The sequence below is a fragment of the Pleurodeles waltl genome, chromosome 8 (assembly GCF_031143425.1).
Source record: "Pleurodeles waltl isolate 20211129_DDA chromosome 8, aPleWal1.hap1.20221129, whole genome shotgun sequence".
NCBI lineage: Eukaryota > Metazoa > Chordata > Amphibia > Caudata > Salamandridae > Pleurodeles > Pleurodeles waltl.
Genome location: NC_090447.1, coordinates 1,403,957,297 through 1,403,970,665, shown reverse-complemented (window position 1 = coordinate 1,403,970,665; position 13,369 = coordinate 1,403,957,297). Strand labels below are relative to the sequence as shown.

At 43.0% G+C, this 13,369-nt stretch overlaps 1 protein-coding gene across 1 annotated transcript in view; it reads left to right on the top strand.

Annotated features, from left to right (window-relative positions):
- Positions 1 to 13,369, top strand: part of CRYZL1 (crystallin zeta like 1) — a 160,979-nt gene that overhangs the window by 123,325 nt on the left and 24,285 nt on the right. Inside the window, exons 12-13 of the mRNA XM_069202491.1 lie at positions 339 to 451; positions 3,145 to 3,183. Coding sequence (XP_069058592.1) covers positions 339 to 451; positions 3,145 to 3,183 — 152 coding nt within the window. The remainder of the gene's footprint in view (positions 1 to 338; positions 452 to 3,144; positions 3,184 to 13,369) is intronic.

Genomic DNA, 13,369 nt, shown 5'->3' with positions numbered 1-13,369 from the left:
CTCTTCCCTATTTCCTTGTGTACACATGGAAAGAAGTGTCAAGAGCCTCGTCGTCCCCACTACCAGCCCTTGTTCAGCCTGGAGGCTGGGGCAGGAGAACAGGCTGTAGATTCTGATTTATCAATGTCAGTTTCGTGTGATTTGGGGGTTTCTCCCCAGTCTTGATGTTTACAGGTAGTGGTGTACTGGACGCCTTGCAGAGCTTCTATGTGTGAAAATAAAGGGAGGTAGTAATTTATATACCAAAAGGTGAAAATAGACGTGATGTAAAATGCATTTATTAGTGCCAAAAAGTAACGTAGTATGGAGCTTAATATAGAATTGTTTTGTTTTTAAAGCTTGACCCTCCAGACAGCCATTTGTTATTCCTCAAAGGAGCCACCCTCTCATTTCTTAACGATGAAGTTTGGAACTTATCGAGTGGACAGCAAGGAAAATATCTTCATATCCTTTATTGTTTATGTGCAATCTTACATGGCAAGTGTGTCTGTTTATTAGACGTGAGTGCTAAATGAAATACAAATATTCTTCATACATTTCTAACTAATGTGTTGAATTTATATTTATACAGGTTTGTAACTACACAGACACACATTGTAAATATTCAAGGACAAAACACTTCAGAGCTCGGACTTAAAAACACTGGCAACACCCCCAAGACTACCAGTGTCGGAAAAGCATGGACCTCTTTAAAGGAAACGGCTTTCTCCGGCAGAGACACCAAGAATAAAATTAGCTCACTTGTGCCATCATAATTTGAGTATTTAGACTTCATCACAGTGCATAACTCACTCTCCCTGGCATTGTGTGACACATAACGGGGACCAATCATCAGATTCCCAATGGATTATTTACTCAGCTCCCTCTACAGTTAAATCTGTATAATGTATTTTGCCAATTGAGAATATCACCACCTTCCACCAGGCGTTGGTGAAGGGAGAAGAAAGATTAACATCTCCTTGTTTATTCTTCAGGCCACTGTTTTTGGTGACAATTAAAACAATGTTCCATGAAATCTGCTTCTATAATTGCTCCCATATGTCAGAGAACTGGCACTAGAGATGCTCCTATTCCAGAATGCTACTAAAGAGCCCATTTCCCGCTGACAAAATAATTATAATTATGAAGCAGGGTCTGCTGTTCCTGAGATCAAACCCATCTCCTGATAGTTTTATTCAGGAGCTTTTCGATCAGGTAATTAGTTCACTGTTTGGGTCTCAAAGAGATGAAGCCATTCAGCAGATAAATTCAGATGCCCAAGTACTCCTGCAGAGTGGGCTTTGAGAAAAGGAAACAGATTAAGTTTGAGGTCTCAGTCCAGGTCATCAACGTTTCTAGAAACCCAAGGTTCAACTGATCTTCTGACCTCAACATCAGTCGCAAAATAGACAGTCCTTCCACCTAAGGAAGTCCAAATCATAAGTGTACTACGTTAGTTAAAGCACTATAATAACACAAAAGAGTGACTCCTCTCTTCCCTCACTCTTATCTGATGCTCTGGTAGGAAAAACCGATCCTATATCGTCTGTCAGAAAATCACAACAATCAGATGGGTTCAGAATACTGCCCAAAGTGGCAGTGCTGAGAAGTACCCTCCTTCAATTCACTCAAAAAGACCACTCCTTATCAAATCGGACTGTATAAAGATATCCAAATATTGTTACAGATGTAAATTCTGTAATCAGTTATTTCATTCCCAGTTAGGCAAGGGGCTTAATTTAACATATTTGCTGATATACACACACCATGTTTTGCCATTTCTGATTTTAAAACAACAAACCTACGAGGTAAATTTGAGAATTTTAGGGTGTTAGCACTTCACCAGATCTTTTTTCAGTTCCATCAAGAAAACTGGATCTGCACAATAGATTCTTAAGACATATATTTTCACATTTCGCTTGTAAGGCGACGTTGAATCTTCCTATGATTTGTGATACACAAGAACCACTATCAATGCAATTTCCTACCTTGTGGCCTAAAATCGGCCCTATGCAGATTCCTTCCAATGCATGGTTTTGTTTTCACTGGATTTTAGTAAGAATATATTCTCTCTATCTAATTGATTGGCTAATAAAAAGAGTAATTTTCCAGAAAACTCAACAGGTCTTCGCATCAATTGACACAGCCAAGTCAGATGACTAAGTGGACTAATGCATGCACTGTAGGAATCTGTGTTTGACCAAATGGCCACAGGATGAAATCATGTCAAGTCCAGTTGGCCGTACATCCTTCTGAGGTTGATTAAATGATTCTATTGAGTTGGATAATCAAACATCTGTTATACAAATTCATGTGTTTTATTGTGTTACCAAATTATCTTGGACTCCAGATCAGTCTCAGCCACTCCGTTTTCTTCTCAGTCCAGAAACTCCACTACCTGTGAGTCAACCTGGACATCCTAAAAAGAAAAGCGTGTACTTCAGAGAAAAGTTTTTTTTTCTGTCTGGGAAAAAAAGTATTTTCTTTCATTACACCTTTTTCCAATAGCAAGCCTAATATATTTGCTGCTGTGTGCAGTGGCGTTCTGCTGTTTCATTGGTCCAAATCTTTGTCTAATTATGAAATTGCTAAAGTGATTTCCTATTAACCAACGGAGTTTGTGCTCATGGAACTGGGGAGTTCAGCTGGGACTCCCTGCGGCAGTCACTGTGATGGAGGTCATTACGTCAGCCACCCTGACTTACCACTGCCTGTCAAATTTAGAGATCACCACTAGCCCAACCGTGAACTCTGTGCCTTCAGAAGAAGCACCCTCAAGGCAGATCCTCTGAAGAAACTACAGGTTTGGGGAATTGCTGCCGCCTAATAGGCGGCTGTTCACCAGACTTTTTTGTTTTTGAGAAACAAAATGGCAGATGGGTATTCCGGTTACACAGCTGTGGTAAATCAATTAACTCCTCAGAAGTCGCCTGGTGCTGCTCTGTCCAGGCTCCAGAACCCTTCAATCCTTAGTTATGCTAACTTGGCACACCTGATATCTGGCTGTACCAAGCGTTGCCACTGTGCAGCTCTCAGATTAAGATTAACATTATGTTTGCATTAAACTCCTGATACATGGCAGATCTAACTAAAGACTTTCTGAATATTTCTCTTTATATTTCCAGCACTGTGCGTTCATTCCTTAATTTCCACTTCAGATATCCTGAAAGATGTAATGGATAAACTGTCTTCTGGAATACTTAGGTAAGACTGGAAAGTCAATCCTGCTACACTGTTGCAAACTTCTAAGCCTTACATTAGCATTGTTGTTTCATATGTTTTTTTTAATTATCTTAATGGTGCACATGGAACCTCCTGTCGTTTTCCTTTCATGTCCTGGAAGCTTAAGATTCTTTATTTGTGAAGAACCATAATTTTATAACATGTAGAAGATCATCTTGGTCAAGTAAAAAAAAAAAATGGGTACCCTATTGAAAGCCTTTCTCCAGCGCTATGTGGCTCTGCTAGTACAAATGTGTGGCTCTGCTAGTACAAATGTTGTAAAATGATACCAATATATGCAGTCACTGACAAAACTTGCTTAAACTTTGTATGGTTATGTTGTAAACACCAAAATCCTTTGGTCATCTCATCCCAAAATCATGCTTGTTTTTTATGTTTTGTTACAGTACTCTTTTTGACTATGACTGTCCAATTTCACTGTTTTCCAACTTAGTTGCGCTTTCTCGTGTTCGGTACAGAATTTCTTTTGTCTGCATACAGCAGTCCATATTTCATGCCGAGTGTACCACCAAGGGTAGAGTCCCACTCCCCCACAGCTGCACAGTGTCTCTTCTAGCCACAATGAGGGATGTGTTGCATAGCAAAAATATACATCTAAGTATCGTCTGCTCTCCCCACATTCCCAGACATACCCTTGTGCGCTCTGATCAATCTTCAACACCAGTTGACCTCGTGAGGCAGCCATTTACTCCTCTCCAGAAGTCTTGCAGTCTTGGACACTCCCATAACATATGGATCAAGGTCCCCCTTCTGAATGCCTCCGCCCAAACATCAATAAGAGGCAAGCCTGCCCATTCTGTGAAGTCTGGTCCTAATGTAATACGCACATTGTAAAGTCTTAACTTGAATCAGGCAGACAGTGTTGTCTGTTCTAGTATCTCATGGCAAGCAGCCTTCAGCTCAGGCTTCATAATACATGAGTGTAAGGGGTTCACTCATTTTTCTGCCAAGACATTTGAAAAATTCAGGGGGTAATCCATTATGCCCACGGACCCTCTTCTCTTCAGTTGTTTTATGACCTCCATGACCCCTGTTTTTGGCCTAGTCTAACCCTGTCCTCCTGGGTTAAGCAAAGAGCAGGGATATCCTCCACAAATCTCTTTACTTCATTCTCAGTGCAACTGTGCCTAGGGCAGTCAAATTGTTCTAGCTAGGTTGCGGAGGCCTATGCTATCACAGATGTGGTTGCCACCCTTTGTCGCATAGCAGGTTTAATCACCCACATGCACCTCGGGCCAACCAAACAAGTAGTTTACACATATTATTGCCCACATCCTAAAGCCTGTGCTGGGAGGCATGGAGAAGTTCTCTTGCCTCACCTTCCACCATCCTTCTATATTCTTCCTTGGCCAGTGTGATGCAGTACCAAAGCAGCTACTGGGTTAATTAGATAGGTCCCCTTCCCACTGAGTCCGGGGCCATTCTTGTTCTTCCACAAGTCTAGTTTTTTCCTTGCGTTTCTCACCTATCTTTGATATGAGATCTCCCCCCATAATACAGTTCTATATGCTTACTGCAATGTTGTTGCAGCACCAGTATCCTTCTCCAGCTATCCCTTGGTTGCCTGTAGGAGGTATTTTTTCTTGTCCCCGTCCCACGAGTCCAGGCTCAAAGTGGTCTGTGTAGGGTTGTTATAGTCTTTAGTCTAGTAGATAATGTGGAGTGATCTGAGGTCCCTGGTAGGTAGGTAGAATGGGTCCCCCATATATATTCCCTTGTGACTGAGGCACAAGTATGTAATCCAGTCTCCAGCATGAGTGAATGCTGCTGGAGGCATATGAATATTGTCTCTTGTTGGGGTGTACCTCCCTGCCTAGATCCATCAGTCCTAGGGTGAGAACAAAGTCTCTTAATCTATTGCCGACCCTCCACTGGGTACTACATGTTGTTATCCTGTATAGTTCTATATGGATAGTCAGGTTAATGTCTCCCTCAACAATATGCAATGCACCCAGTGCCATTAAGACCTGTTTCCCCATTGCAACAAAGCTACTGACTGCAACCCCAGGGGTGCATACCAAGACATCACCATAACTCTTTCACCATTCTTCTCTCCCAGTATTGCTGCATAGCAGGCCTCTGTGTCTGACCTTGTTTGCACAATGAACATCAAATATTCCAATCAAAATACCGGGTGTAACCCCCCAAATTGGCCAAAACTTTGTATCTACCCTGTCTCAGAAAATTAAGTTATTTCCAAAAAGGTTGGTCTTGTGCAGCAGTATCAGGTAATGTGTATGTAAATACATTTGGACCATCCCTTTCATGAACTTGTGCCCTAGACTATTGACATTCCATGTTGAAATATTGAGGCTTGGTGCTGGCTCTGAACTACTCACCACCCCAATGTGTGAGACATCTATAGCCCTCCAATGAATAACATCCAACTTAACTTGTAGTAGTGTATATAACTAGAACTATTCCCGCTTGTGGGAGAATTTAAGGGTGGGTCCAGATTCTGCAGTATCTTTGATCATGTCTTATATGAACTTTTTGGAGACATTCCTCATCACTAGTTGGCTGCGGGCCCTCCAATCAGACCCAAACTTCGCTGGGAGGCGTGAAGAACCAGAACTTTCCCTCCAACAAGACTTTGAATTTCTCATGGAAGAGCATTATATCTGTAGATTTTTTCTACACAGTACGATTTTTGCCCTATCAAAGGATTGCTGCTGCTTTGTACCTCCTGTGTGTAGTCCAGGAAAGCCATAGTGTTCTGATTCTCAATTGTAAATAGAGTAAAGATGTCAGGCTGCCCGTAGTAGTGCATCGTGGTCCCTTAATCCGAAGAGCTGCGCAGTCAGAGGCCTGTGTTGCATACCAGGCTTGGGCAGCACTCATGGCACTCTGTGAGCTTTTTCCACCACAGAATGGTTAGACAACTGGTTAAGTTGCAGTATAGTTTTAAGCAGCCCCTCAATATATTATCCAACATTTCTGCCCTCAGTTTTGTCATGGATGCCTACCAGGCATACATTGTTCCACCTGGATCTGTCTTCCTCATCTTCTGCACTTGCGTGCAGGCACTGTGTTGCATCAGTAAGCTCACAAACTTGTGTTTGAAGTTGTTTTATAGCACGAACATGCTCTTCTAAAGTACACTCAGCTATCCACACCCAGGCGGACATATGTTGAAGGTCAGTTTATATGAAATTAATTTGAGTGCAACCCTATCAAGTTTGTGCTCTGGGACTGATATAGCCTGCTTGTCCGCTTGCATCAATTCTCTTAGATATGGATCAAGGCCATCTGCTCATGTGGGAGGTGTGGATCATCATTTATTCCTGGGCATTCGTTCTTTGTGGTAGAGCCTAATGCGTTCATGCATTTCTTCAGTTTGTTGAGCAAAGCATTCTTGGGGCCATTATCATGGACTATTGTGTTATTTATAGAGGGTGAAGGATTCCCACCTTGGCCTTACCAATTCTGGCTGTATGAGTGAGTTGCAAAGGCGTGCCCTTCGAAGAAGATAGCAGCATGCTGCCAGTCCAGCAATAGCCAACAAGGCTCTACTCCAAGGTCCCCCAAAGCCACAGGAGCACATGTGTGAAGATCAGAAAGGGCCACCCGCCCAATGCTCAGCCTGCTTCTCTTACCCTTGACAGTCCATAGTTCTGTAGCATCCATGAAGTACACCTGTGTCCCCGCTTGTCTCAAGGAGCTCACTAGTTCCAGCGGTCTGCCACCTAGTCAGTTTGCCACAGCCAAGGCTAAAACCAGCCCAGGTACTCTTTCTCGGTGATCCAGTCTTCCGGTTCAGCTGAGTGCACCTGATATGAACTCGCCACATCATACCATCAATCCTCACCACCCACTTGCCGTCATCTATTGGCAAACCTCTAGGCCAGGATCATAAGAGCAGCAGTCGGCGTCCCAAGATTGCTCCGCCAACCAAACTTCATGACATTATTGGGTATAGTGATTATGAATGTGCTGAAGGCTGTTACAGCCCAGGCTTATATCATTTGTGCCGAGGTCTGTTACAGCCAGGCTTATATCATTTTTGCCTTCCACAGCAGAAGCTCAAATTTAGTGCGCCATATTGATTTGGTGCTTGGCCACACCCCCTCATCTTACCATTTTTGGTGTAAATTTGTTATGCAGTTTTTGATGTAGTGGATTGGAAAAAGCCACGGTACTTCCTTACCAAGTTAAAATTTATCATAACTACAGTGGAACTATCAAGCATCTGTAATATATGCCTATTACAATTTCCGAGTGTGTAAAGGGCATAGCATGAGAATCCCGTAGACATGTCATGTCACTGTTACAGCAAAAACTGCTGCATGGAATGACTTCAGATTTGCTGACTAGACTTGAAGGTCGAACTTCACTCAGAATTGCTCCTTTTTAGGTTTGGTACAAACCCATAAAGTAGTTTTTGGGATGTAATTGTCACAAAAAAAGGTGCTAGACAAACTTTAGTATACCTGTAGGTATAAATGTGCTTTGGCTAGTATCATTTTTTTTTTTAAACAATATTTGTATTTGTTTTTTCTTCAATGCTCAACAGTGCACCTATAACAACAATCACATTGGAGTGGATTTGCATTTGTTCAATGTTTACAGTGGTACAGTGTATTTCCGTTTAATTCTTGTCTTTCGATCAGGCGTTGAGCAGTGTGCCGCACTAAGCATTTTTTATTGTGCATTATTGGGACTGCGTCAAAAGGGTGCCCTTCTTCATTTTCCCCCACATCTGTGCCATAATATATCCTCCATGGACCCCATACCTTGCAAAACGTCTATGGCCAGCCTCCAGCCTTGTATTAAACCTTTTCAGCCGCCATATATAAGTCCATTTCCGTTTTCCATTCCCTAACGGTGGGAGGCTCTGTGCTCCCCAATACTTGGCCACGTCTCCTTTGGCTACTGTTAGGCCCAGATTACTAAAGAGAAGCTTAAGATGCTGTATGTCTAAGTCAGTTGGTTTTCCCAGGAGGACATACCTGGGATCTGCAGGAATATCCTCCCACAGTACTGTCCCCAACACTCTCAGGATTGCAGACCAGTATGATTGCATGCTGGCACAGTCCCAGAGTGTATGGAGAAATGATCCCATTTCTGCTTCACATTGTAGACAGTTGGGAGACGCTCCCTCCTGAATTTATGCATGTGAACACTGTCATAGTACACCCTGTGTAAGATCTTAAATTGTATCAGCCTTAACCTGGATTTAATCGTCACTGCCTTGGGTGTATCAGGGGTGCCACCCAGTCCGTTCTCACGTTCTTCTATCTTCCCTTCTCATCTTTCTCTCAGTTTCTTTAGTGAGGCAAGCATATTACTAATTGTTTGGTATGTCCAGTGTTTGCCTCTAATCTGCCCTGGCGTAGTCTCCCCTCAAGTGGCGCATATTCAGGGATTTCCGTTGTGTCTAAACCCTATGCCTTCCAGGCGTGCTTGAATTGTATGTATATGTAGTGTTGTGTTTTGTTACGCTGGTATTCTCGCTGTAGAGAGCTGAAGGGTATGAGATCTCCCTCTAAAAGATCGCCCATTTTGGAAATGCCAATCGTGTCTCATTTCCCAAACCCTTTTAATTTCCCAAATTCTGTGGGGCGTGATCCCTATGGGGGTTCCTCGTGTGAGCCTAGTGTCCCATCCCATACACTTCCTAGCCCCTTTCCAGGTGTCTGTGGTCATCTGTGTTGCCGTCAGTAGCTTTCTTGCGCCTTCCCTCTGTATAGGTAATGTAAATATGATTTAAGCTGGAATTGGCTTCTCTCCAAAATGTATGTGGGGTGATCTCCGGGTGTGCACCCTCAGTCGTTAATCACTATCAAGTGTGCCGGCCCCATTATATTGGTTACACTGTAACGTCTGCAGTGCTGCTCATAGGTGCCCCCTATTCCACAGTAGTTTCCTGACCTATCCCACTATTCTAGTGAAGCTTTTTTCCAGGACCTTGTGGTATGTGTTTTGGAGAATGTACAGTAACTTTGGCAGGGTGATCATCTTGAACATAGCAGCTCTCCCTAGTAGCATCAGCGGTAGAATTCTCCACCGCTCCACATCTCAGTTAAATTCCTCCAAGACCCTCAGGATATTTTGGTCGAGGCTCCATTCCCTGTCTAGGGTTATGTATATTTCCAGGTTTTTGAAACCCCTCCCTGTCTATACATAGGTTGCCTAGAAGATTTAGCTGATCTAGATCTTCTCCCACCTGGTACAGGCTTGATTTATCCCAATTTATTTTTTAACCTGCGTGAGCTCCCTATTGCTCAAATAATCTAACACTCCTAGCAAGATCTCACTAAGGCAGGTGACCTAGAGAAACGGTATCATAAACGTATACCGAAATCCTCTCGTCCTCCATCTCCTCCTCCCTTATGGGAAAGCCTGCTATATCGGAGTGTGCCTGGACAAGAGCTCCAGCGTGAGAGCAAACATCAAGGCAGACAAGGGACAGCCCTCTTGCGTTCCTCTCCCGATGGAGAACTCAGCTGATGTTTCCTCATTCACCCTGACTGTGGCCACTGGTTTATTGTACACTAACGCTTTCTAGGCCAGGAACGTGGGTCCAAACTCGAATTTCTTCAGGGTCTGCGTCATCAAATGCCTTTTCACCGTCTAGGGACAGCAACATACGGGCTCTTCCCGTAGTCGTGCGGTTTCCAGCCAATTATGGAGTCTGCGGAGATTGAATCTGGTTGAACTCTTTGGCTCAAAGCCTGATTGGTCCTTATGGATCAGGGGGGCTATAACGGCTATCAATCGCGTGGCGAGTATCGTTACCAGAACCTTTGTCTCTGTGTTGAGGAGAGAGATTGTGCGATATGAGCTGTAACTTGTGGGAGGATTCGCTGACATGTGGATTACTACTATTTTGGCTCTACGGATATCTGGTGGAAGGGTTCCCCCATCTCTTGCCTCTGTAAACATTTTGAGTAAGTATGGACCCATTATGTTGTCATTTCTCTTAAAAAACCTCTATTTGGATTCCGTTGGGTCCTGGGGTTTTGTCCAGTTTTAGTATGCCAATCGCTGTTAGTATCTCTGATAGAGCTATTTCTTCCTCTAGGGTCTCATAATCCTCAGGTGTTTTTTGAGTGGGACTATCACCCTGTCAGTATTCCTCTATTTGGGCAGTGTCCGCTAATGGACACAACCTGCAGAACTTCCTATAGTATCTTGCAAACAAGTTGCCTATCTCCTGGTCTGTCATACATTTCATAATTGCTTCCCTGTGAACTGTGTATCCAGAGTGCCTCTGCCTCTCTCCTCTCCAGCCATGCCAGTAATCTTCCAGCCTTGTCTCCCGCATCGTAGAGACGATGTTGTGTACCTAAAATCTGGGATTTCGTTTAGTTGTGTGCTAGAGATTGATATTCCTTGTGGAGGATCACTATTTTACGTAGGGTGACAAGGTCCATTCCCGCCCCGGATTGCCCTTCTAATTCCACTAGACATCTTTCTAGGGAGTCCATTCCTTGTATCTGCTTTTTCTTCTCATGGGCTATAATGTTCAGCACCCTGTCTCTTAATACTGTTTTATAGGCCTCCCAAAGATGCTACTGAATGCTTATTTTCACTAAAATACAGCTCGGCATCTATCCTAAGTTCGTGTGAGACTCCCTCGTCTTTCAGCTCCCAGGCATTCAGTCTCCAGCCCGAGCCTCTGGTTTGAGGCCTAGTTCCAAGTGTGAGCCAAAGGGACGAGTGGTCATATAAACTTCTAGCCACATATTCCACTTTGCCTATCTCTCCAACTGGAATAAAGATGTAATCCAACCTGGAGAACACCCCATGTGTGCCTGAGAAAATTGCGTTTTGTCGGCCTTCAGGATGTTGGTGACGCTACAGATCTGATAGACCCAAGGTTTTCACAAAGCCTGTCAGTGGTGTCTCCCTCACAGATGCTGTGGTTGGGCCTCCGCAGTCTAATTCTGGGTTGAATACATCATTAAAGTCTCCCACATTACATGGATGGAGGAGCCTGTTTCTAGCAGTATCTCAGTGATTTTGTCTAGGGTTTGTGGTCTTGCTATCAACATTTCACTAAGTACATACATTATGAACGCTGGAGAGTTGAAGGGATTTGGTATGAACTTTGCCAGAATACTTCATATTAGTTTGTAAATTATAAGCCCCATTGTTGCAATGAGACATGTTCGTGTTTTTGAAGAAGACACTGATATCTGCTGATATGACACAGAGGCACCATCTTCTGGCCTGTATGTATGTAGATTTTGGAAATAACATACATACCGTTGTACGTGATGTCAGTTTTTTTTATTGCACCTCTCAAAGTTACCGTAAATCTCTAATGCTTGCAAATTTCTGATATGAAAAACACGTATGTGTGTGAATTTCCCTCTCTTGGTTGGTGCGGATCTTTGGAGCACCCTGAGTCACCTATGCATATGAGTTGGTCTTTGCAATGCTCCAACACACAGGTTTGGGCATGGAGCATCAGCATGCAGCCAAAGCCAATCCACCTGGTTGCTTAGCAATTTCTTGAGGAGAGTCCCATTGTTTGGTGCCTGACAAGCACGACGTGATTGAAAGTAAAACTGTAAGACAAAAGTAAGTTGCTATTGGCAAGAAGAAGAACGCAGTTCAGGACATACCAGACGTGTGGCTGAAAGAAACCAGCCTATTCAAAGTACAGAAACATCATCCAGACAACAGGGACTGTATTTGATATTTTAGTTTTTTTTCAAATGACAACTTTGAATACATTCTTTTTTTAGTCATTTATTTTTAGGTCCTAGTTGTACCACATTTTAGAGCTTAGGTAATATGTTTATTAGCCATTACACATTGTATTTTGTATCTAATTTCACAAATAACTCCACCACAAATTTATTTTCTATTTCCTGGTGAATCAGAATCTCCCTGGCATGCGTGGATTGAAGCAGTCACAGTTAGTATTCTAGAATATGGTTTGGCTGATGACAAGGAACAAGCTACACATTTGAATTGTTTAATAAAAGAAAGTTTGAGAATATATCATACCTTTCCTGAATTAGGAGCTGGGGGTGATGGAGATAATTTGACTTCATATGTCAACACGTTAAGATAAAACACACTTTGGGCTGTGTACCAACATTATTCTGGAACGCCATAAATTATTGTGAGAGTCAGAGAAGGACAGGAATATACTGATAATTTTGTGGCAGGTTTGGAAGGCTTATACTTAAAATTTACTTTGATCAGTAAATGTGATGAGTTCGTATGGGGTCAGGTAATGATGCAAACTTTGAATGACTATTAAAGAAAAGCTATGGAATGGGCGAATGCTATGTTTTCAGGCTCCCGACTGAATCTGGAGAGTTCTTCAGCAGTTCACCTGAATGTACACCAAAAGGTGGCACCAAATAGATCCTCAGGAGTGAAGGAGCTGACGCATGTAAGCAGCACCCTAGTGCTCTGATATCAGTTTTTTTCTTTCCATACCCTTTAACACAGATCCATAGCTCCACTTCCACATTCAGTTGTATTTAGACATCTCCAAAACTTTTCAGTGGGCTGTGGAACATGACTCCACCGAAAAAACAACATTATTCAAATGTACCAAGACTTCAGGAAGCCAATGTCAGTCACAGACAAAGTTCTTCTCTGGTTCTTGGGCTCCAGGCACAACTCTTGAGTCTTGCAATGTGTACCCTTTTGCATTCCAAGGAAATTCAGGACTGAGAGGCAAAACTCTGTCACCAAGCATGAAAGAGGTTGCAGTCGAAGCATAGGTCCCTCTCTAAGTTGTGAGCCTGGTTATGGTTCCAATCTTGAGGCTTCTCCCTCAAAAAAATCCACTTCCCAGTAGAAGCCTTCTGGTAAGTCCAAGTCTAAACACAAACGTAAGAAAGCCCCGCATGATTAGAATGTATCTCACCACTTGAAGTCTAGTAAGGAGGCACAAGGATGCAAAAGTATTAATCACACCTGTCCAATATCTCTTGAATCCAAACTGATCGAATTTCCCAGGCTGTCACAGTTAGCTGCATTTCACTTGCGGACCATGTTGATTCTGTCTTCCTTTCAGCCAACAACCCATCCACCAAGTTAGTCTACACTGGGCATTGGGCTATATACGGTGCCTTACAAGCCAAACTTTCTGATGTTCTTTTGGTCTAAGTCCACTCCCCAGACATACTACATTCGGTAGGCCCTTCCGTGGTATCTATTTTTGAAGATGAGGAAA